Raw genomic sequence first — 26254 nt, forward strand, 5'->3', positions numbered from 1 at the left:
TCCCGTGGTGCTCGTGCGGCTGCCGGCTGAATGTGTCAGACGCTGCAGATGGAAAGGTGCAGGACACCCCATGTGCAACGTCGGCCACACGAGCACCACTGGAGGACAGGACGCCGGGACATGTAGGGCGCGCTGGAATGTAAGCCGGCCCACTCCCTGCATTCAGGTGCGGGAGGGGGTGTGGAGCTGTATTGAAGTCAATGGCATCGCCCACATTGCGATCGCCCGCACTCGGAACGCAGGCACATTATTGCCTGCATTCCGGTCCAGTGCGATCTGCAAAAATAGTGCTCGCAGCATTTTTGCGGATCGCACTGGACTGGAACACAGGCACTAATGCAGGCGATCGCACTGTGGGCGAGGGGCCTGCCTGCGGGCCACACCCCCTCCCGCCCCTGAATGCAGGTGTTTTTTCGTTGGTAGATCTCAATGAGCTCGTCATTTGAAAAGTAGATCCCAGACAAAAAATAGTGGGCGCCCCTGGCATACAGTCATTTGAAGTAAACGTTCCCTGTCTCTTGAATTCCCCATACATGATTATATGCTTGAAGGGTACACAGGTTCCTTTTACTTGACTCCACCTCATTTTACTTCACTTTACGCTTGGTTAATAAGATCCATTGGATTCAAATTAAATGCACTGCCTGTCTTTGTAGTGGTATAGTCAACGACCTTCTCTTTCATGGTTCAGTCCTTGATTTCTCTTTCCTACCAGTACTCAGCCCTGCCGTAGATTATTGGACCATGAGCCCCAACAGGATCTGTATAAATCGTAGCCGAGGGCACTACATGTCCCGGCCTGACCTATATACACCGCATGGCCAAACGTTTGTGGACATCTGTCCATGTCACTGGCTATATGGCCAAATGAATATGCACACACCTCCATATTATTGAGCTCAGGTGTGTCCAGTATATACATTATATGTATGTATACATACATGTCCTACATACACTTTATATTATGGAACTATGGAATTACAAGTACCACAATGGCCTGTATGGACTGAATATTACATAGTTCGGGGGCTACAAGTTCCAGCATGTCTTACATACACTGTACAGTGCACTGTACACTGCACTGTATAGGCCTGGGAAATCCCAAGTACCAACATAGCCTATATACATTATATGAGATGTGACTGGGTAACTACAAATACCAGCAGGACCTGCATATGCGGTATAATATACACTGTACATCGCAAGTCTGAGCCTGGCTTGTATACACTGTAGATTTTAACAATTCTCCAACATATGTACCCTGCACATCTCTGCAGCTGAGCTCTAGCTCTTCCCATTTGCTGCAGCCATGGTGAAGTGTCATTATTACACTGTATACATTATAGAGAATACAATGAACACAGACCCATCTCATGGCACCTGGAGAAGTATGGGCAGAGGAAAACCAAGATCTCTGTAGGCGAGATATAGCTCCTCAAAGTCATACTGAAGCTGATTGGTGATCTAGGCTGCCCATTACTGAGATATTATTTCTATTGGACTGAACTTAAAAATAAGAGTAAATTGGTGATCGTGTGTTAAAATTATAGCATTGCCCAATATATCTATAGAGTCTAGTAAAATCTCAATGCCTGCTGTAGGAAAGCAGAATTATACTGTCACATAACGCAAATTATATGTTTCCATGTAATTAAAAAATCAATTTCATCCAAATACTGATTCATATGAGTGTGTGGAACCACATGCAAATGGTGAGTTTTGTATAATTCTTCTGTACATTGTACATTCCAATTTCTAAATTGTGTGGGCAACTTTAGTGATGCTTTTGATTTTCCCTAAAACATTTATTTTCTGATTTTTCTAGGAAATCATACTAACTAAGGGCGAAGGTGAAGTCAAACTGAACTTAGCTATTGGGAAAGGTGAACAGGCTCTTAAGAGTAGTAACATGGATGGACAGATGGTAATCCAAATGCAGCTGCAGACACTGAAGGATGTATGGGGGACTGTCATCAGCACCGCCACTAGGTGTCTCAGGTAGGATCCTCAGATTTGTTTTAGAATTTAAAACGATACCATCTCATATGTGTACACAAAAATAGTTTGCTGTTGTTCATTATTACTGTGTTGCTTGAAATATTTTGTTCTTTACAAGTTCTTGATCTGTTGTTCAGAGACATGCAATGCAGTTAAAAGAAAATACTTTTGTATCTAGCAGTAGCTACAATTATAGTTATTTTCATTGTGTATTCTAGCATTTTTATTGAAATCGCATATACACAGTAGGCCGCCAGTCTAAGGAATAATTTATTTCCTTAGTATTAGCGTTTTCTTTAATCACATCATGAAGTATGTTGAACTGCACCTAAAAGCCAAGCAAAAGAACACTACTCTATTTGATTAGTCAAGTAGGCAAATAGTTGCGCTAGGAGAAATAATGTGTCAATAATTACCAGCTGCAACAATGTGTGATAAAATCCATAAACAATATTACTGATTACTGTTGTGCTTGGTATTGCTAATCTTCTAAATCAAACACCAACATGTATATGTGAGTGAGTTAGTGAATAAACCTGTGTGATACTTAATTAGAGTTGGTGATTAGTATTTAATTTATCAACCTATGTGTACAATCGCAACAGTGTATTGTGTGTTGGTGGATGACTAGAGACTTGTTCATCCACTACACCGCAATCTTAAATAAATAAATAAAAAGTGATTATTCTGTGAGTGAAATTATTTTTGTTTTTGTGTAAAAAAGACTGTGCATCGTGAGCCGTTGGGCGACAGAAACACTTAGGTTTGTTCGTCCACTGATGTAATATCCGCAAAAAACCTTGAATGGGTGTATTAAATATTCAAACCCTTCATATCATTAGTGTAACATTGTTTATACCATTGAATGTGACTTTGGGGTTGATTTACTAACCTTATAAACACGCCACGAACAAGTATACACCTCTGTAGTGTGTTCCCTCCCAGCATATTGGTGGAATCTAGACACCTTTGTAGTGTGTACACACCCAGCAGGTGTGTTGTGCAAAGCCCTGCATGAATTGCAAGGTGATGTTGTGTAAATTAGCTCTACATTGTGTTGCTTGCGTTGATGAATGCAGGAATGTAAATGCATGAGCTAACCATTTTTGTCTAAACTGTGAAGCAGCATTATATATGCATCATGTGCATGATTTTTCCATATATGGCATTAGTGGAAATATGCTTTTAGAGACTTGCATGCCGCTATTAGAGCGGCGTGTAGCCTATGGCGCATGCTACATGACGCGCACGTACGTAAATACATAAAAACGCGCCATAACGGCGTGAAAATGTTACACGTTGCTCGTGTTTGGTTGATAAATACGTTTTGCTGTGTAAAAATGCACACGCACCTGGTGCGTGCGTGTGTTTAGGTTAGTAAATCACCCCCTTTGTGTCAATATCTGCAAATGATTTGTAGTGTGTATTCAGTTCATTCATACTGTGCCGGTTGTATTCAATGCCGTGAACATGCAATCGTATGAAAGAAATGTAAGTTCTTTTTATTTATTTAATTCTCTTTTATTTATTCAAGTCTCTAGTCATCCACCGACACACAATACACTGTTGCGATTGTACACACAGGTTGATATATTAAATACTAATCACCAACTCTATTTGATTAGTGTTGGAGGGATTCTGTTTTAGCCACATAGAAAGCATGTCTATTGATACCTGCATTCTCCAGTAAGGGCATCTATTTATTGGAGTGGATTTATTTCTACATTGGACACAACTTTCTTAACAAGAAACATAAAAGCAGTGTGCCTCTTTTGTGTAGAAGTCTTTATAAAGTGGAAATGCTAAAAGCAAGAAATGTCCTCACAAACAGCCGGTATTAGAAAGCCTGTAGTTACAGAGGTGTATCTGCACTGTGAGAACATCAGAGATCAGTCAAATCAAGGGCATGCCACCTGGAGCGAACATCCTTCTTCCTACATGACAGATTCGGTTAACGCGTTTCTGGGGCGACGACCCCTTAGTCAGAAACAACTTTCTTAAACACTGTTGAGCAAAGTAATATGGTCTTGTTAGTTTAGGCCTTGCTTGCAGTAAGTATTCTAATTCCTCCATTTGGCCACTGAAGTTTAGATTGTGTCACCACCCACCCTTTAGTCTGATTTGTTATTTTAACACATTCTTGTCGGTTTCAGTTTTTCCAGGCTATTCTTAGCTCCCCTGATGAAAAAATGTCCATGGTTTACAGAGCTCAATAGCTAAAGCTAAAATGTTAGCACAGATAAATGAGTCAGGTTAATGACTCATCCACCTCCCTCCCCATCCCTGGCTACCTTATGAGAAGACGTTTTAATTAATGAGAGAGTCTAAAATCAAACATCCTTTGTTATGTCTTAACATAAAGTGACCCCTAGTGCTCTGGGAATCCTTCGGACCTTCCTCCCTTTCAGAGCAGAGAAACCGTCTTGTGATGCCTCCCAACAAAAGAGAAAGTCCCATCTAATATTTCTTATACTGAATGTAGGAATATTTTTTAGTGATTTGTATTCTGCCTTTAATTCAGTATAAATTATTTTTAGTTGCTAAGTATTTGTGTTTTGTACATAAAATAGATGAATTGGTTTGTAATTTTGCTTTTTGTTGTAAACGTAGTGTTTTAGAGGCCGTGATCAATCAATGGAATGAGCACACTGAGAGGAAAAATCAAATGGAACATTGGCTGGAGTCCGTGGATCATAAATTGGAACAACCTCTCCAGCCTCAAAACGGCCTGAAGGAGAAGTTTGGTGTATTAGATTACATTCAAGCTATCTTATCGGATGTAGAAGATCACTCCACTACGCTGCATCATCTCATTGAAAAGACAAAGGAACTACACCAGAAAACTGAGGACCCTTCCTTCTCTGACATTGTCCAGAGTGATCTGAAAATGCACTTTAATGACATCATGACTGTTGCCAAAGTAAGATTTTTCCTTCTAAATGTTCATTTGTATTTTTATAGAAAATATGTCATTTGTAATATGCAGTAGTTTGGTGAAATCAGAATAGACTATTTCATAGCAGTGTAATAAACAAATGTGGATAAACACTGACCTTCAATTTTAAGGGCACCACGGTTGTATGACAGCAGTTGTCTTTTACTGCAAAGTAAGGGCAGCAAATTGAAAATGTTGTATATAGCTCTGCCTCCCCGCATGGATTTAAATTTTATTTTCCAAATGTTTAAATTCAGGTAATGTGCAGTGGTGGGAATCAGCCATGTGAGGTTAATGCATTTATATTGTTACATTTTAAAATGTTGGAAGTCACAGATAAGGTGTTTATAAGTAAGATTCGTGGATGTAAACTATTTTATATTAATTGCTATATTCATTAATGAATTGTCTATTGTCTGTTCATCGTCTACAAGTAGTGTAGCTTGACACACCTGGCCTCCAGTGCAATATATCATTTGATTACAAATTGCAGAAATTTGGTGCGCCTTTATTTTCTCACATCTTACTAGATTCCAAAACAATAACTTTATTTGTATTCTTAAAAAAAAACTTTTTTTGATAATTTTTTTTTATTGTGCAGTAAATAGGGATCTATTTCCTAAGAATTCTCTGTTTACTAATATAACTCTTTTGTTATTCTTCTTTGACAATATATAAATCTTAGCGTTCTCTCATATACTATAACTTCTGACTTACTTTTCCATAGTTTTCTCTCTATCTACATTAGCAAAATCACCATTATTCCTTCATATTCAAATATTTTCACCCTTCTACCCATATTGCACAAGCCCATCATCAATATAATAAAAATGTAATAGTGGTCAAATAATTTAATGTTAGTGGCCTTAATATGTTTCGCCACATTGGTGACTTTATCAGGGAAGAAAGTGCATAGTGGTGTGCTTATTGTGGTAGTTTAACTGCAAAATCAGTTTGCAAGTTCATGCAAAAAATAAAAAGTACACAATATGAGCCAAGCCAGTCCTGTGCCTACTTCTCCAGTCATCCCCAATGCTTATTACTCTCCCTGCAGCAAACATGCCTACTGCATTACCTTCTGTAGGAGAAGCAATTTAGTTGCACACTTCTTCAATGTGATGGTGATATAGAGGGCATTTTGATATGACTAAGTAGACCCTATGAGCACCTCAGGAGCAGGGAACAACTCTACTACATACTTTGAATGGAGTTTTGTTTAATATATAATATCGATCCCTATGCTGCATGAAAATGTATGCTTTAACTTCAAAAGTTTAAAAAACTTATCCAGATGATTAATATCCATTTTGTTGTTACACCTAAATGGACATTGACTAATATAGAAATGTTGAATTTTGTGTTCAGGAAAAGATGAGGAACATTGAAGACATAGTAAAGGATCATCTGCTCTACCTGGATGCTGTACATGAATTAACTGATTGGCTGCACTCAGCTAAGGAAGAACTTCACCGCTGGTCTGATGCCTCAGGAGATTCGGCTTCCATCCAGAAGAAAGCCACAAAGATTAAAGTGAGTTGCTGGATTAAAACCTGTGTAAGGGGGAAGTCAATTTCAGTCTTGACTACTACAGAAAGAACAGATGATAGAAATGACATATAGGAGGTTATTCACAAAGCTCCTGAGGGCAGCCGTGTGAATAACCGACCCGAAGTGAAGTGAGTTGAACGCTGTTCGGATATTCACTTCAGGCTTGTACGGCTGATTTCACCTCTGTGGTACCGAGCAGAATAGAAAAGCTGTTAAAAAAAGTAGAAAAAAAAAGTAGAAAATGATTAGGTGGAGCTAGCAGTGACAGCTAGCTCTGCCCAACTGTTTTCTATTGGCCAGGACCAGCTGTCATTACAATGAGAGCTTGTCGGAGCCGGCGGGGATATCAAAGCCGGCTCCGCTAATAAAAGAGGACACCCCACAAGGAGAAAGATGGCACAATAAAAATTTAAGGGATTTAACCCTTGTCGAATTTGACACAAGATATGGGAAGATAAAATACACCTTTTTTTTTTCTCTGTGGGGGATTAGAAGACTGTAGAGGTTGGATATTGTGAATGTTAAGTTATTATTTATTTATTTTTTATTGTGTATATGTATGTGGTAGTTCTGCTGAACCAAAGGGATCCTGGGGCCGAAGCTAGCCGAAGGATCGGCCGAAGCTACGGCTAGATCCTTTGGCAGCTTTGTGAATAGACCCCTATAGTCTTTGTATAAATGAATGACAAAATACACTGTCTGCAGTATGGTATACAACACAGAAAAACTACATATGAACATAGAAAATACAGCTCCAGTCCACTCTTGTCTGTAAAAATTGCTGGGTCGCCTTCCAGCTCATCCGTGAATATAGAGTATATGTAATATAACAATGAATAATGGCACTCCAGCATTAATTGCAGAATCTTTATTTTAGTCCAATTGGGAGCCAGCTGTCTCTTCCGGGTTAAAGCAGCCGGCCCTTCCTGCTGTTTGCTTGGATATGTGATGGGAATATCCCAGAAGGCTTCAGAAGCATATACATGTCATTCTCACCTAGGGGAGAATAGGGGCAAACATTAGGGCCAGACAAACAAAAAGAGAATATAAACCAACCATAAAATCTACCTAAAAACAGAATGCAGTGATTTGCAAGACTTATAAACCCATATTTTATTCACAATAGAAATTAGAAAACATATCTAAAGTTTAAACTAAGAGAATGTATGATTATAAGAAAAAAATAAGGTAAGTTTGAAATTGATGGCAGCAACAAATCTCAAAAAAAGTTGGGACAGGGCAACAAAAAGCTGGCATAGTAAGCGGTACTAACAAGAAGGAGCTGGAAAAAACATTTTGCAACTAACTAGGTTAATTGGAAACAGGTAAATAACATGATTGGGTATTTTAGAGAGTCAGAGTGTCTCAGAAGTAGAAGATGGGTAGAGGTTCACCAATCTGTGAAAAGCTTGTCTAAAAATTATTGAACAATTTCAGAATAATGTTCCTCAACATATAATTGCACAGAGTATAAATATATCACCATCTACAGTACATAATATCATAAAAAGGTTTAGAGAATTTCGGAGAAATCTCTGTGCTCAAGGGACAAGGCTGAATATTGAATGCCCGTGATCTTCAGGCCCTCAGACGGCACTGCATTAAAAGCAGACATAATTCTGTGATGGACATCACTGCATGATTTTTGGAATACTTCCAAAAATCACTATCTCTGAACACAGTTCGCCGTGCCATCCAAAAATGCAAGTTAAATCCCTATCATGCAAAGAAGAAGCCATATCTGAACATGATCCAGAAATGCCATTGTCTTCTCTGGGCCAAAGCTCATTTAAAATGGTCAGTTGAAAAGTGGAAAACTTTTCTGTGGTCAGGTTAATTGAAAGTTGACATTCTTTTTGGCAACCATGGGCTCCATGTGTCCACCGGCCAAAAGCAGAGAGGGACATTCCGGCTTGTTATCAGCGTTCAAAAGCCTGCATCTCTGATGGTATGGGGGTGCATTAGTGTTTATGGAATGGGCAGCTTGCACATCTGGAAAGCCACCATCAATACTGAAAGATATATCCAGGTTTGAGAGCAGCATATGCTCCCATCCAGTCTTTTTTTCAGGGAAGGCATTGTATATTTCAACAGCATGGCTTCGTAGTAGAAGAGTCTGGGGGCTTAAAAAAGTAAGTAGCATTTTACATGAATGTTTTTGCTATACTCTTGCTTCGGTTATCTCTATTTTATTTCAAATGAGTTTACATGAGATTTTACAGAGAAAAATGTATATTGTGTGTGTCACTAGCATTCTATTTTCACTTTCAACAACTGGATTAGTAAGATCTCTTACATGTTTCATGCTCACAAGTGCGTATTCATAAAGAGATTTCCTGAAAAATTAGATGCCCTTTTCTTCAGTACAAAACAAACTCCTAAAAAGGGAACAAACTAAACAGTTGTTACTAATGAGGATCTCACGTTACTTTTGACATTATAAACACTTTGTAACAACATTCAACAAAAACATTTACCCAAATGCATCCCATAGATCAGCTGCTTAGCTTGTTCCCCGGAAGTAAGGAGTTTGTACTGAATAAGAAGAATCTAGTTTTTCAGGAAAATCACTCTATAATGAAGCACCTTTGAGCGCAAAAATGTCAGAGATCATGCTATTTGTTTGTTTAATCCTGTTTTTTTAGGGCAGAAATAAAGGTTCTGGATTCTGGATTGTATTTTATGAACAAGCAGTAAAATGCAAGTATTGGTGTTTGCAACAGAGCATAATGAAGAGCAGATAGCAATATCTGTTCTGCATATAAATGGATACCTTCATTTTGGATACAGTAGAAAAGGGTTAAGACTCTTGTTGAGGAGATTTCCTTCACTTCCTGTTCCAGAGACACAACACAAAGTAAAAGAAGATCTTTCCAAGCAAGAGGAAATTTCCTCTTAGACAGTTATCATCATAATCGGTGTACCCATTGGAAGATTTCTCCTCACCTCCCATTCCTGTGACCAGTACTAATAAAAAGGGGAATCTCACTAGTAGGGACACAGCCAACAAAAAAAAATCAGACCTGTGCTCTAACCCTTCCACATCTTAGCCAAAATAAAAAAATGTTCTAAAATGTACCAGTCGGTGCATAACTATATATTTTCTCCTTGCAGTTTAGAAAATAGGTCTAATAAGTTGTGACAAGGAGCACATTTAGTTTCTTTTTTTAATGGGGCACTTTATGTTCAAGCATAGTGCTTGACTTGCTAAAGCTACATGGGTTGTTCACTTTGCAAGGGAATTTCCCTTAGCTTTGTGAATGAAGTGAAATGACCTAGGGGCGCTGATCTGTCATTAAACAATAACAACTGGGCGGAGCCGGCTGCCACATCGCGGCCGGCTCTGCCCAGTTGTTATTCATTGACACTAGCAGGTGTCGGCCAATAGGAAACAGTTGGGTGGAGCTAGCTGTCCGCCCAATTGTTTTTTCTTTCTTTTCTTTAAAATATCTTTTTTTTTATTTTACTATTTGTTTATATTTGTTAAGTATTTTTTCAACTATTTTTTTTTCCCATTCATTTAACTGTTTTGCTATTCAGCTCAGCACCTCAGAGGTACCGAGCAGAATAGCCGAGCCAAATGCTGCTCGGCGGCATTCGGCTATTCACTCACTGCTGCTCGGCCCCTATGGAAATAGGGGCGAACGGCAGCGAGCGAGCTGCCGAAGCTTCGGCTCAGCCGATCCAGGTGTTGGATCGGCTGAGTTGAAGTCCCTCTGCACTTCAACTCAGCCGAACATGCACTCGGCTGCCTTCGGCAGCTTTGTGAATAACCCTGTTAGAGTAGTACTTACATATAAATTGCATTTCTAATAGTGCTGGTAGACAGTTTTTGATATTTTTGAAATTTATTACACGAGAGCTTCATATATTTTGTTCACAAACAACAGACAAACACACTTTTTAACACATGCCCATAATAACTGGTTTTGTAGACTTTTGCTTTCTGAGCTACAATTAACAATTGACAGGGAGGATTTTTAAAGTAAAGGTCCGCTTTAATTATTTATTTTTCTAAAAATAGTTTAACTAGCATTTCACATGAATGTTTTTGCTATATTCTTGCTGGTGCTAGCTCTATTTTATTTCAAATGAGATCACATGGATTGTACAGAGAAGAGTGTTTATATAGTGTACGTCACTAGCATTCTCTTTTCACTTTTAACAACTGGAACATTAATGTTTGGAATCAATTACTAGCTACATAGCATGTGAGCAGTCACATTTCCCAGGGTGTAACGGGACGACTGCTGTAAAAGCTTCCTGCACAACTTTGTAAACTTTGCTAGGCTTTCCTCCTCCTCTAGGGCCACAAACAACTTTGGTTGCTATAACAATAACTTTTTCCATTGCAGGAGTTGATGGATTCCAGACAGACCGGAGCTGAACGCCTAAGCAAAGTTGAAACTCTGGCTCCTGCAGTGAAGAAGAACACTACTGCTAGTGGGTGCGAACAAATAGATGCAGAGATCCAAGGCCTGCAAACGGACTGGAAGCAGTGGGAGGAGAGTGTCAATCAAAGTAAAAACACTTTGGAAACTCTTTCAAGTCAAATGGCTATCTCAGAACAGGAATTCACATCCCAGGTCTCAAAGCTGGAAGATGCAGTCCAAGACTTCAGTGTGTTTCTGGAAAAGTGGGCTCAGAAGCTGATGCAAGCGGAAGGCAAGAATACAGACAGAGAAATAGTGGAACACTGGCACAGGCAGAAGGTGAGACTTTCAATCATTTTGGGCTGTATGCGGGTGTCACATATAGAGGAGAATATACTGTACGCATTTAAGTGGTTTAAGTCTGCTAAATCAAATATTTTCATGGCCTACAAATTGTTTTATAATAGCTAATCTGTTACCAAAGTGTTGCAGAACAGGCCATGAATTGCATCGACCTATATGCACTGACACAGGCATTGCTATCACTTGTTCTGACTAGCTTTTAGCCACCCTGATATCTCAAGCATGTCCCATCCCCTACTTATTTGTACTACAGAAAACACGTCTTACATGCCTTACTGTCGAAGCAGGCACGGTGGCTTAAAAGAGGTATGCATTAATTGTACACCTTCACATAACACAAGCTTTGTGTGCAAGACAGTTATAAGCAGCCTAGAAAATCTAGTGCATGCTTGCTGCAACCTAGGAAGGACATTTTTACTATGCTATACGGATATTGTGTGTGTGACAGGCTTAGGCCTCATTCACACATCATAAGCAGCCACGGTGCTGAGGATACTTGTAGCTGGGATACCAGGTGCTCTGATCAGCGGCTCCGCTGAGCCTCTAAAACTCAATGACAGGCTGAAAGGAGCCAGGGCTGCATGTATTCACATTCAGCCACTCATCCAGGGATTGCCTGCAGTTAGGAACAAATGTTTGGCCCTGGATGCAATCAACTGGTATTAAATGGTAGAGGCAGAGTGGAGTAGCCACTGCTAACAGAGCACCTGGGATTCTGGCCCAGGTATCCACAGTATATTTGCTGCACTGTGGATAAAAGGACATGTGGCCTAACATGTTGTCACTGTCACTTATGTTATGCCACCTGCCCAGTCTGCCAGGAAGTCAGAAGGCACATGTGATATATTGTGCCTGGTACCACAAGGTCCACTAACAAGCCAAATTCCTGAAGTATCCATATTGCTTCTGATCTTTCTACAAAAGTACCCAGATCACGAGAAGGGAGAGAGGAACCTTCATCATTCTGACTGTACAGTGCATTCCTTCCCAGGTGGATTCAGCCATATTTCCCTGGGTAGCTCCACTGGCATTTTAGGCCTGTGTGCACACACTAAGCACTTCACCCCCCAACCAGGCAAATTTGTAGGGATCTATATAATATATTTTAGGAAACAAAAAACACAATTTTAAAATCTATATAGAGTGCTCTGAGTTTCTAGTACCCTGGAAACTGTTATAGAAAGATGAGCAAATCGATTTGAAAATCAGGCACACAGGCATACTGCACATTTTTTAATTCCCCTAAATATAGGTGTGTACATTTACCCAATCTGCAGGGAATCATATAATCAGGAAGCACAATTGCCTGCATTCCTAAACTACATGCTTTTTCCTGCAGACAGGTCTACACATAGATAATCAAAAAGTAATACATTCATACTTTTCCTTATTAAATCACTTCTGTTAATATATACGCAAAATAGGCAGTAAGCAGTATTCTCTGCAAAACATGATACATACATTAAAAAAGAACTCCAGGGGAAAATCTGTAGCCCCACTGCAGGGTTAAGTGCTTGTTTGTGCACTTAACCCTTACAGTGCACGGATAGCCTCACTGCAAGGGTTAAGGTTTTTTCCCCAAGTTCTGCCTCAACTGAAAAGTCAGAGTATTCTCATGAAATTTAATTGAAATTTGTATGGACCCAAATCTGCCATGCCATGACCTCAGTCGACATAGCACCTGGAGTAGCTCCCCAACTCGGGGACCCTGGGAAAAGTATACTTTCTTTCATTCACATGTATAAACATTGCTTCTGCAGCAGGGAAGACGTTGTGTTGCTAGGATCTTGGCTTCATGCTACATTGATTAAAAACATATGGAGAAGGTTGGGAGGCGGGCTAGAGTACAAAGGACACATTTATTTCTTTAAAGTCACATACTGTATACAAAGACCGTCTAACTTCAACAGTCCTTTTAAGCTCATTTACCAAACTTGTAATTTTTATAGTGGCCTCCGATACTTTATTGGGGGGAGGGTATTTAAAAAAAAAAAAAATGAATTGGCTGTTTGAGTGATCATATCTAGTGCACTACTTTAGTGTGCACGTCATCACAGTGCAATACAACATGATGTGTATATGCATTGCCATTCATTTTGAATAACATTCCACAAAAGCCAAGGTAAAAATGAACTCTTAGTAAATAAGCCCCTGTCATGTTGCATTAAATAGCTACTGTGTATAAGGTCTAACCCAAGCAACTGGAGGCTATTTAAGTGCAAAGACCACACTAAGGACTGTAGAGAATATTAGAGAGAGAGAGAGACTTCTGTATGAGCTTACACTTTGCAGGGGAAGTTGCCCCCTTAGCTTGGTAAATGAGGTAAAGCTCTGCTGACTTCATCTTCCATTGTGCAAGCAAAAATACAGTTTTTTTTATTTTCCATGCATGTGATTGGGTATTCTTTGCAACCTGAAAATTCACCAAGCTATGGGAAACTTTCCTGGCAAAGTGCAAATTCCCTTGAACAGTTAGTGCAAATTCCCTTGAACAGTTAACAGTCTTTTTGCATTTAATAAATCAACCCCAAAGACTTAAGATTCTGTAGTCAGCATCCATTGTTGCAACGAAGAACAAGATGCAACCAATGCTCTTCTTAAAATAGAACTCGAGTTTTGGGTAAAAGAGGAAAGAACATCTCTCATTTTATTGCTGTCTGCCTTCCACATTGGGGGGACTCAATCTTACTGTTGTCCCAAGGACCGAGCGTCTGGGATACTTTACGGTAGTCAACGGAACAAAAGTACAGAGGAAATCTCAAATAGAGACACCTGTTCTGGAGACAACTATCACTCTGGGGAGGTTTCTTCCCCCTTCCTGTTTCGTCTTCAGGATGGGTAGTGAGGATGTATCACCCCATTGGGCATACAGACAACAATAAAGGCCTGAGAATGGTTCTGAATCTTCTGTACTCTATCCAAAATAAGGGACCAAAAATTGTTCCCTATTGGCACCAGTGCATATGGATCACAACACTGGGAATATCAGTGAGATAAAAACGGAGATGAGACCTACGTTGTAGTTTAAAAACGTAAGCACGTTGTTCTTTTTACATATTGCTTAACTTGTATTATATTTGTTTTAGGATGCTCTCAACGCCCTCACTGAAGCTGAACATATCACAGATGACTTAAAAACTCAACTAAATGACCTCTGCAGATTTTCAAAGGACCTGAGTGTATACTCTTCTAAAGTGTCTGCTCTTATTAAGGAGTACAACAGGTATATTTCTTGCAGAATATGCATAATATCAACATGAAACCTCCAATACATCTGGACTATCTATGAAACAAGTAACTTAAAATATTTGACTTTTCCTCATTGGAGTCAATAAAAAGCTTTGATTTTGAGGAAGGAAGCAAGAAACAATCAGTGAATCAGTGTAGCTGATGTAGCTAGGGCAGTGGTTAAGCAATCACTGCCTCCCCATGTTAAAGAGTTTGTTTCTTATTTGTGAGCTTGGGCTAGGAAGGGGCTATGAGGACAGCTGGGACTAGGGTTCACTATCAGGGTTCGACTGAAATTATTATTTTCCCTATGATAACACATTAAAGTGACACTAAACTCAGGAGTTAAATCCTAAAAATGTATTCAAGCACCTTAACTATTAACAAAAGCGTACCTTATTTGTGTATCACTCAGCTGTAGATCCTCAAATCATCTCTGAATTGGTGCTGACACTGCCCTTCCTTCTGGAGGGTGGCTACTTCTGTTCCCCATCGTTCCTGTGTGTGTCATATGGTAGCCACCACTCCAGCTCATTTCCATAGAACCAGTTGACGTGACGGTTACCTGAAAGGGTGGCCTAAATTATTTATTCTAATATTTTCTTTACTGTATCGCCATAGTCTATACGTCTTCTCTGTGTCCTTTCTGTTACTGATCCTGGTGCATTAAACTGGTACAGAATATCACTCTCAACATTCATGGCTTCTTAAGTAATAGTACATTTAAAGATAACCACTTTAGCATACCTAAATGCCATAACAGCTTGATGTATAGTATTAGGCCTAAAGTTCAGTATAAAATATAGATACATGTTCTCATATCTTACAGTTACGTATTTGTTCTGTATTTTTATATATATAAAGGGTTTGCTTGCAAGCCTCAAAGGCCTGCCAAAGCAAAGAGCAAACTTTACAGCAGAGATTCCGCACAGCCTTCAGAGACTTTCAGCAGTGGCTGGTAAATGCAAAAGTGATGACTGCCAAGTGTTTCGATATTCATGAAAGTATTACTGAAGCATCCGCCAGTCTGGAGAGAATTCAAGTAAGATATTATGTTTTTTTATGACATTGTAGCATGTATTGTTAAGGAATTTTCTGTACTCACCTTGCATTACATTCTATGTATATCGTGTCACCTTATATGCTAGTGTAGTGTTATGTTTTTCCAGATTTCTGATTTTTTTTTTCTTTTTAGGAATGCCTTTCTGAAAGTGAAAGCGGCCAGCAGAAACTACAAATAGTGATATCTAGAGGTGAACTTTTGTGCAGTATTATGCCTGAGGAGAACATAAAAAATATCCAGCAAAAGGTCAATACAGCAAAAAATGATTGGAAGAGCTTCATCTCCTCTCTACATCAGAAGGAATCTGCTTTAGAGGTTGATTTTTTGTCCTTAGTAATATATAATATGCACATATGTACTTATAACTATATAACTGATGACAAGATAAAACCAAGGGGCATGCGTGTTTATGTGAGTAGTAGACAACCCAGCATGTTTTGTTTTTGGGTGAAAAGACATTCTGATTAATAGCATATCCCCATAACAAGACGTGATGTGCTCTGTTTGTTCACCTAGTGTCTTGATTTTGGCTGGACTGTCTTCATTTTCAACGGACAGGGGAGGGGGGCGGTGTGACTGCATACAGGCATACAATATTTTTATATTTGTATTTGCACCAAATAGCTAAAATCTCTTTTATATGCTGCCTTTTTACTGTTACAACATAGTCCTTTATCCATACTGCTGTTTTTCCACTTATGTATGTTTTAATGTACTTTAATACTATATGTCAATTTGGTATAGAATTTAAAGGTACAGATGAGAGACTTTGAAGCAAGTGCTAAGCCAGTTCAGGAGTGGCTCAGCAATACTGAACGAATAGTTCAAGACAGTAATAACCGCCTCCATGACCTGCCCTCTAAAAGAAAGGAACAGCAAAAGCTGCAGGTAACTTCTGACCATCCTCCTCCGTATGTCCATGGCCTCCCCAGGCGCCAATGTTTATGATATTATACCAACATGACCTAAATTATTTCCTTCAGTCATACGCTTACCTTGCAATAATCTAACATTGTTGTCAACTTAAAGGTCAATATTACCCAAGTCTGATCGGCAGGTATAGAATGCATTGCCTGCTGGCTGTTTTTAGCTGTTTTACACTCCAGTTTTGATATTTCCCAGTTTAAAGCTCCTCTGTTTCCCGAAAAAGTCATAATGAAGGTGATCCAGTTGGCCAACGTGTAATTCAGTTTGCCAGCTAAAATAAACATTTTGGGTAGAGATGGCCTAATGTCTAACATGTTGCACCCAGCTTCTACTAATGTCTGTATGCCATTGTTATGTGTTCTGCTCTTTCTGAAATGTGCTTATGCTCTTTAGTCTATCCTGGAAGAAATAGCCTGTCATGAGCCACAAATCACCAGACTAAAAGAAAAAGCTCAGCAGCTAAGGGAAGGACAGTCTGCCAGCAAAACCTGTGCGCACAGGGTGTCTCAGCTGTCTGCTCAATACCTAGCTTTAAACAATCTAACCAAGGTAATGTTTCACTGTTTGCGCTTGCTGCTTGTGTGCTACTCCTGATGTGCATTCTTTATTGCTGTGTCTGATGTTACCTAACGAAGCATGGAGTGTTTTAACTGCCTGAATAGTAATATATATCATCTGTATGGCTAATCTGATAGGCCGTAAAAACATTGTATCAGACATAAACCTAAGGGAAGGAGGGTAGTGAAGGTTAGGCACAATGCTGTCACAAGGACGTTTTTGAAGCTTTTTTCTTTAAAGTTTTAAAGGTAAGTCTGGTCTTTTAATCCCTGCTTCGGGCTTTTATGCATCATAATATGACTCTTGGAGGTTAGGCTCAAAGACTGTAAGCGTAAGTGAATCCATATCATCATCACCCTTCTACACAATTGCAGGGCATGGGGATGACAGGATGGTACTGCAGTAGTTAATAAGAGTCTATGTCATAAGTATAAAAATTGCTGGCACAACCATAAATGCTTCTCTAAGACAACCGGGCCAGTTCAGACAAGCAGTACAAATCAATAGGGATGACAGCACCCATAGATGCTGTCACTCCACATATCTGACACCCCCCAATTGGTATGCTGAAAGAAAGGAAATGAAGAGAGAGCGATGATTAAAGGAAATCTTATGAAATGATCGCCATAGTTTTCGTACCCATGAATCAACCACTCTCCACTCTACTATACGCTCTACTATTGTTTCTGTTGATTGACAGATATTAATTCAGCACTAGAGGATCTCTGAAACAGAACCTTTAGAAGTCTTGTTTTCTTTAGCTTGCCTTTCACTGAAAGATTCTTATAAGCATGGCTACATTTATTGTTGCATATGTTTTACCGTCAGAATCAGAACACAATTTCGGAGAAGTCAGACCTTTACAATTTGCAATGTGGAGACTTGGACTCCTATGGAAAGATTTTACCTGTAGGGGCACAACATTGAAGTGTGAGCATTCACAACTATTCTTTGTTAGTGATCTGGCAAAGCTACCAAGACAAAATCGAAACACAATTTTATGAAGGGAATAACAAGGTGATTCTCTTTGTTATAATATGCCGAGGGGCGTTATACAGTCTGCACTTCTTTCCATGTAAACACAGTAATAGAAATTGACATTGTGCCATGGTCTGCCACTGCTGGATAGAAAATATTAAGAATCACTAATAGTAAGGTGTGACATGTGGCACTCAGCTCACAGTAGTACCTACTGGCTTAGTACCCACAATTTCTGTGAAGTCAAATTCTGCTTATGTGTCCTGTTATCTGTTCCAGGGTTCATTCTGTAGGCACGATCTGCTATTATGTATTACACTGAAAGGTAGCATGATGTAGCATCACTACACAGTCAATCTGACCTGTCAGTGGAAATTTAGGAATTGATACAGTCACACATGTATTGTACAGTTTTAATTTACATAATGTTCCTGTGAAATCTTAGTCAGCATTATTCTAAATTTCCAACATTGCACCTGATTCCTCTGTAGGAAAAAATGTCTGGGATGGACCGAATTGTTGCAGAACATCAACAGTTTTCGCAGGGCCTGAATGAGCTTCAGGACTGGATAAAGGATTCTATTCACCTGCTGCAATCCTACAGTCACCCGACAGCAGATAAAAGTGTCCTTGACAGCAGAATGTTCAAGCTGGAGGTAACTATGCCACAAGTATTTCATTTAATTTTTATTCAGAAATACTATATACTGTTAGTATAGCAAATATTATATTTCTTAAATAATAATCATAGCTTACTATATGCATAATACATTCTTATATTACCCTGGTTTCTCAACATGAATTTAGCATGTCAGACAGGTTTTTGTGGCAGCCTGTGTGTGTTTCCAGTTCTCATTAAATTAAATGATAAGTATAAATGCTGCTAATTAATGCATTCTTGCAGCTACTTGCCAGTTTAAATAAAGTTGTCTTCACATTAGTATTCAGCATCTTGTTTTAACTGAGTAAACAGCGCTAATAATGGAAACAAAATACACGTGTGTAAACCCAAAGTGTTTTTGAGCTGTGATAATATTGCTAAAACTGAAACAACACGGGAAATGCGGAATGCAAATTACCGTCAATTATTACTTGTGAAATACCCTATACAGGGTTAAAGAAAATCGTGACTTTTTAAACAAATATCAATCCTAAGTGCCGTCGTTGTTACAATGAAGTAAATGAATCTATGAAAACCTTCACTTTTACAAATCTTGCTTAAACCTTAATGTGCATTGATATCATTGTGCAACATAATATATGTGAACAAAAATTATTGTGAACAACAAAAAAATATATTGTGAACAAAAAATATTATGAACGAAAAATATTGTGCTTGTATTTTGTGTTTCCACACGTGTATTTTGTTTCCATTATTAGCGCTGTTTACTCAGTTAAAGCATCTTTAGATCCAGTGGCCTAGAATACAGCAGCTTTTATTTCACATCACAATTTTTATAGTGGCGATTCAATATCTCTACATTAGTACACATTGTATCGGTGGTTCGACACGATACACTTTAGGCTTGTCACATTTTGACACAAATTTACTGTTATGTATTTTTGTTTTCACTTTTCTTTTCATCATATTTAGCTAATGCGATAACAAGTACTATTCATGGTTTAAACTACTGACACTTATATGAGATATAAACAATTGAACTCTTAGCGCTGCTCATCCAGTTATACAAGTATGCAACATCTGTTGTACAAGCTTACATTGCTCTTGTTGGTGCAATACAGATAAGCTTACATTGTTCTTGTTGGCTCAGTACGCTCTGCAAAGGGTCTTGTTTGTGCTGTGCCACTGTATGAACCCAGTCTGCAGCTTTTCTGAGCACTGACACTATAGTTCCAATTAATTTCCTCTTCAGGGATGGGCATTAGAACAGTTGCAAGGTGCAGTTTGTTCATACTCCTGTTTTCCTTTGATTCTCACTGAAAACTGTACTGTCAGGGGTATTCTGTAGAAGTGTATGACAAAAGAGGTGGAGGTACAAGTCATATCAACAAGTCAAATTTGAAGATGTAAAATAAATCGAAATTAAATATTGTGGGTGATACCCTCACTTTCCTTTCCTTTGCTTACATGCAATACCATCTTTGGATAAAACATGTACCCTGTGTACAGCCTTTTTAAATACAAAGGGCTAGAGACAAGCGCACTGATCTGCTCAAACTGATCCCCAACCTGTCTGTCTATCTCCCACCTTGACTGCCTTTAGGCGTTCCCTAAAGACTCATCTCTTCAAGGAAGCCTATCCCACCTTGACCTAACCACTGAAACTTCACATTCTCAAATAATTCATCCCCACACAGCTACCTCCTCATGTATCACTTCCCCCTCCTCTTTTAGATTGTAAGCCCTCAGGGGCAGGGCCCTCCTTACCATCTTGTCTTGAATTGTATTGTAATTGTAATGTCTTCCTTATATTGTAAAACACTGCACAAACTGTTGGCGCTATATAAATACTATGTAATAATAATAATAATAAGCTGCTAGTCAGGAGTGGGGCAACCCTATTACAGGCCTACATTAATGTTCAGGAGCTGGTAGTTGATTTCCTTTGCTAGCCTTCATCCAAACCGAAACATTATCACTGAGTTGGTGTTGGCTGTTTTATGACAATCCGTTTGGTATAGGCTCTGCTACTAGCGAAGCAGGAGAAGGAAATCCCGATTCTGATGATAATAACCCGAGGAGAATCAGTTCTGAGAAACACGTCACCAGAAGGAGCCTCTGCCATTCAGGACCAGCTTCAAGACCTGAAGGACTCCTGGGCCTCCCTATTATCCTCCTGTATACAGTGTAAAAGGTAAATGTTTTAGATGCTGTGCATATCTCTCTATATAAAGTTGCATTTGTTTTCACCTTATAGTATAAGTGAATATTTATTATTGATTGTCTTTAATTTTTACAGCCAACTTGAAGGGGCTCTGTCTAAGTGGACTGGCTATCAGGATGATGTACGTCAGTTCTCCAGCTGGATGGATGGGATTGAGGATAGAATGAATGATGCTGAAAGGCAGTACAATGATCTGAGGGACAAAATTGCAGCACAGAGCAAAGCTAAAGTATGTACATATTTATTCATTCTGACCTAAATCATTTAGAGTTGTCTGCAAGTGTCTAATACATAAGAAACGCAAGAGCTTGGGGCTGCGTAACCAGAAGGCAAAAGTAGTATTAAGACGATACAGTATGTTCTTTAACAGTATCTCATTGCCAGACACCCTGGTAGTTTTGTGCCCCCAGGGCTGTAGCTAGGGTGAGGCAAGTGAGGCACTCACCTCGGGCGCGGCCAGGGCCAGCCTGGCTGTGCCCCCTCACCCCTGTTGCCATGGTGAGCACAGGCGCCATGGCAACAGGGGCGCTAGGCAGCCAACACAGCTTGACCTCAGCGCGGCAGGGAGAAGAGGGGCGGCACAGCCTGCAGCTTCTACTCGGACATATTTACCGATCCTCCACTCTCCATCCTGAGCCACTTGGCCATGCACAGAGATGCACAGGAGAAGCAGCGCTGAAGTCGCCGGGGGAGCGCTGTTATTTCTGGATGGCCGAGCGATGAGGAGAGAGAGAGAGACGCTGGCTATCAGATCCGGGCCGAGTGGCTCTCTCTCTCCCCACCGCTCAACCATCCTGGATGACAGCTCCCTCCTTCCGCCCCCCTGCCAGCTGCAGCGCTCCATTTCTCCTCGGATCCCCTCTGCCTCTGCCCATACAGACGGTTGAGAGAAGCGGGGAATCTGAGGAGAAATGGAGGAGGAGGGAGCTGTCATCCAGGATGGTTGAGCGGTGGGGAGAGAGAGAGAGCCACTCGGTCAGGATCTGATAGCCGGCGACTCTCTCTCCTCACCGCTCAGTCATTCTGAAGTAACAGAGCATAAGAGTTGACATTTTTGGTTAATGTTTGTCATGTTTATGGCTTAGCACTTGCTTTAAATAAAGCTGCATTAAAAAAATAAATATAAATATGCAAATTATTCTATTGATAACCCTGGCAATGTTTGTGTAATTAGCTGACATGGATGGAAATGTGGCAGTTCTCTTGCTTTGACAGTGTTTAAAAACCCAATAATGTCAATGGGCTGGGTAAACATGCCAGTGCAGGATGCTACAGTCTTGGCATAGGTTCATCAGTGAATGAAAAACAAATTTTACTGGAGGACTCATGCATTTTATCCTAGAAACTCTTCTGTGCATGGTTATTTTTATTTGGAGAGAGTATTACATATTAAATTCATCTTGAGGTTTAAATACCAAGAAAGTGTTCAATCAATATTTGCGTGTGATTTTCAAAGTCTACAATCACAAAGAAGCACTTTACCAACACTGTCCTTTTCTTTCAGTTATTGAATGAAGAGGTCATAAGTCATGGGTCTTTGTTGGACACCATAGAAAAGAAGGGGTCCAGTATGACAGAACATTATGTTACACAGCTGGAGCTCCAGGACCTGCAGGAACGCTACAAGGCATTACAAGGAAAGACTAAGGTAACTAATAGTTGTTAGTAAACTTAATTATACATGTGTTGGGGGATTGTCCCTAATGTATTCAAATTAAAAATACATAAGTAGTAACTTCTACAAACTTGCCAATTTTAGACGTGTTTTGTCAACAGTTGTCCAGTGTAAGCTAAATAGGTGTATGTGGTCATCTGTACACATACTGGTATCAAATAACTTTTCTTTGGTACTTAAAGGAGAACTATGAGATGCGTGATTTCCACTCACCTCATAGTTCTAGCCGACCTGTGACAATGAGACTGTCACAGGTCGGCTCAGTAGATCGGGAGGTGAGCGAACACATACCGGGTTCGCTCACCTCTCGATCCTGTCACGGCTCTCTGCCGTGACAGGGGGAGGGGCTGGATTCCCCTCTCCCCGCTCCGATCTGCCAGCGCTGACTGGCGGAACGGACGGGGGAGGGGGCGGGTACAGCTGGCTCTGCCTCTAGATAGGCAGAGCCAGCTGTCACGCACGCAGCTGGGCGGATCTCGACATCGATGTCGGGATCCGCTCCGGCTGCGGCGTCTCAGTATACCGCGAGCTGTAGCTCGCGGTATACTGAGCTTAGGGTAACGGGAGGACGCTAGTTTGTGTCCTCCCGTTACCCTAAGGAGAACTATGGGGAAAAACACTGACCCCATAGTTCTCCTTTAAACTTTGTTTTTAGTAATACTTAGGTACTGTATGTTGTTAAATGCTATTGGGAGCCTTTGAAAAATGTGACTCTTGACAACATTTTCTCATTATGTAGAACAATGAACATATGCAAAACGCCTAACAAAAATGAGCTTGCTAATAAACATGCCTTGATAATTCTTATAAATGTGTGGTATCGCTATAGACTCTGGTTGCAGAAAGGCCCATTAACAGTTGTTGACTCTGTTGCTATTGAAACTATGAAATCACTTGCTTAACACAGATATATTCTTTTGCAGGAGGCCATTTTCAAAGTAGATAAAATAGTCTCAGATCATAAAGATTATCAAAAGGGTCTTCGAGTATTTGATGATTGGTTACAAAAAGAGATTGAGAAGCTGGACTGTCTTGAATTGTTGGATGGCAATACTGAGATGTATGAAAGCACTCTTCGGGAACTTCAGGTAGATGACAAGTTTTATCATAACATTTGTTAGATAGCAATTATATATCAATGCAGTAATCCTATAAAACTATAATGATGACTTGCTACACATAGTACAAAGTACTATATCTATGTTAAGACGGTATTAGGACAGTACTTAATTTATATGTAATTATAAGCTATAAATATTTGGTGCTGATAGTGCTCATAGACCTGAGAATGATCTGGCTTTTTCAGCTGGATCTTTGCTCGTACTGAATTTGCTGATGATCAGATGGTGTTGCTACATTAATCCATACTCCAATGTCTGTGCCCAGCTCAAGATTCAAGTAATCAACCTACTTAAGCTGTCTTCACCCAAAAATAATTAAATAGATTAGGTGGAAGCATACAGATAATGAACAATTCAATTTCATTTAATGATGGCTTTTGGATCCATTGAGCAAGGTCTGCACAGGCTGCAAAGCAGGAACCACTGATTCGGTATGCTAAATTTAAAGTACAATAACAGCACAATATTCAGTGTTCCTTTATAACTGCACCATAGTGATTCCACTAAAGTTATGGTGTGCACTTAATCATTTCAACTCACAGGCTCAGAGCTTAAATACCTCCGACCAGACCAAAGCTCAGCTCATGAGAGTTCCAGATTCATAGGTTTACCTTCCTTATATTCAGTAGTGCTGAATTTCATGGGGGTTTGGTAAGATCTCATACCATATCATGGCTAGCATTTTCTTCTTTTTAGGAACTTCAAATGAGGTGTGCAGAAGGTCAAGCCTTATTAAACTCTGCACTACACATACGGGAAGAAGTTATACCATGGGGCATTCCTCACATTGAAGATAGGGAACTGGAATCATTAAGACAGGACTGGCAATTGTATCAGCAAAGACTCACAGAGACCAGAGGACAGATTAATGGTGCTCTAAGTAAATTGAAATTGATGGAAAGGAAGTTCCAGAAGACTGATGAATGGTTGACCTCTGTGGAAGGAAACGTAAATATTAGAACTGGACGCCAGTCAGACAGAGCGACAAAGGAAATACAGCTGCAGCAAATGAAGGTAAAGTCATAGAAAATAATTTTAAATCATTGCTATATTAAATGATTGGTATTTTAAAAATGATTCAGTGACCATACTTAGAATATTAGGATCTATTTGGCCTTGTTATATCTTTTAGAAAGTGTTTATGTTTTTTAGGTTATGTAATTATAACTTGCGTGTGAGATGGAATGTGCTAGTAGTCAGTATTCTATTACTTTCTTTTCTCTAGATGTATAAATCATATAAATCCTTTAAAACATACTTCTGTGTGGAGCTGCAAACTGGACACAATTAATCCGTTTATAGATAGTTCTACATTATTTTTGATTGTATCCTTTATTACTGTACTTTATAGTAATTTTCTTAGAACATGCCCTACAATATCGAGCGTATGACCTGTAGAGCTTGAAGACCACAGTTTCCTGTATCAATATTTTCTGTGAAGTCACACAATTTGAAAGACATCTAAAAAATCAATGTTATAGTTTTCTTACTTTGCTATAAAATAATGTAATCACTGATATTTTTACTTTGCTATAATGGGAAACAAATGTTATATTCCAGAAATGGCATGAGGAGGTGTTAGTCTACAAGGAGGAGGTTGAAGAGGTTGGGTCATTGGCTCAGCAGGTGTTGGAGGAAGGCCGGAGTAGCAGCAGAATGAGTAGCGTGGCCACTCTGCTCGCATCTCGCTATCAAGCTGTCAGGCTGTATATCTTGGTAAATACTTTCAGTTAACAAAATTTTGACTTTTTTTCTTTGTTTTATGAATAAAGCACAAATACTATGTCTGCTATGTGTTTTATCTATGTAGAGTATGGAACAGGTAACTAAGACAGACATCAGAACACTTGATTTATTTTTCAACTAGGCAAAACTTTAACTGCACCATATTTTGCACAAACTAGGATGAGTCATCCAAATGTAACAATTTATGCTTTTCACGGGTTAAGGAATACATTGCTAACCAAATAGCACAATCTATTAATTGTTTGCTTGTCTCCCTCACTTTAGGAACAAACCCAGTTTCTAGAAGAGGAAATCAGAAGCATAGAGGAGTCAGACATTGCCATTAAATCATATACTGACTGGTTTGGAGAAGCACAAAACAACTTTAAAAATGTTACATCAGACATGGGAGTCATGGATAAGACAGGTCTGGAGAAGAAAATGAAGAAACTTGAGGTAATTGAAGCATAGGTTAATGTCTAACTAGTGTGGGGAATACAGAAGGGAACATTGGTACAGTACTGAATTGTTTGATTATGAAATGCACCATGGGGTAATAATGCTTAATGAGAAAGTGGGTTTATTGAACTTCTATTAATTACACACGGTAATACTAAGGCCCCATTCACACATAGGCGTATTGTAATATGCGCGTCTGACGCGCGACCGTCACGCGTTTTTTTACCGCCGAGGGCAGCCGAGTGAATGACCGATCTGAAGTGAAGTGAGCCGAACACTGTTCGGCTATTCACTTCAGGCTGGTACGGCTAATTTCAGCCGTACATCGGCTGAAATCAGCCGTACATCGGCTTGCTTCGTGTGGCTTCGGGTCGGCCGAACTTGCTCAGCATGTTCGGCCGACCCGAAGTGCAGAAGGAGTTCGACTCAGCCGATCCAACATCTGGATCGGCTGAGC

The 26254-nt window shown here is 39.6% G+C and overlaps 1 protein-coding gene across 1 annotated transcript in view; it reads left to right on the plus strand.

Moving 5' to 3' along the window:
- Window positions 1-26254, plus strand: part of SYNE1 (spectrin repeat containing nuclear envelope protein 1) — a 334610-nt gene that overhangs the window by 130203 nt on the left and 178153 nt on the right. The window contains exons 50-66 of the mRNA XM_018560335.1: window positions 1826-1998; window positions 4609-4918; window positions 6299-6463; window positions 10837-11193; window positions 14304-14440; window positions 15310-15487; window positions 15641-15823; window positions 16253-16396; window positions 16829-16984; window positions 18463-18627; window positions 20615-20787; window positions 20893-21046; window positions 22322-22465; window positions 23416-23580; window positions 24310-24627; window positions 25174-25329; window positions 25624-25794. Coding sequence (XP_018415837.1) covers window positions 1826-1998; window positions 4609-4918; window positions 6299-6463; window positions 10837-11193; window positions 14304-14440; window positions 15310-15487; window positions 15641-15823; window positions 16253-16396; window positions 16829-16984; window positions 18463-18627; window positions 20615-20787; window positions 20893-21046; window positions 22322-22465; window positions 23416-23580; window positions 24310-24627; window positions 25174-25329; window positions 25624-25794 — 3249 coding nt within the window. The remainder of the gene's footprint in view (window positions 1-1825; window positions 1999-4608; window positions 4919-6298; window positions 6464-10836; window positions 11194-14303; window positions 14441-15309; window positions 15488-15640; window positions 15824-16252; window positions 16397-16828; window positions 16985-18462; window positions 18628-20614; window positions 20788-20892; window positions 21047-22321; window positions 22466-23415; window positions 23581-24309; window positions 24628-25173; window positions 25330-25623; window positions 25795-26254) is intronic.

The sequence above is a fragment of the Nanorana parkeri genome, unplaced genomic scaffold (genome assembly GCF_000935625.1).
Source record: "Nanorana parkeri isolate BGI_ZX_2015 unplaced genomic scaffold, ASM93562v1 scaffold450, whole genome shotgun sequence".
NCBI classification, from domain to species: Eukaryota; Metazoa; Chordata; class Amphibia; order Anura; family Dicroglossidae; genus Nanorana; species Nanorana parkeri.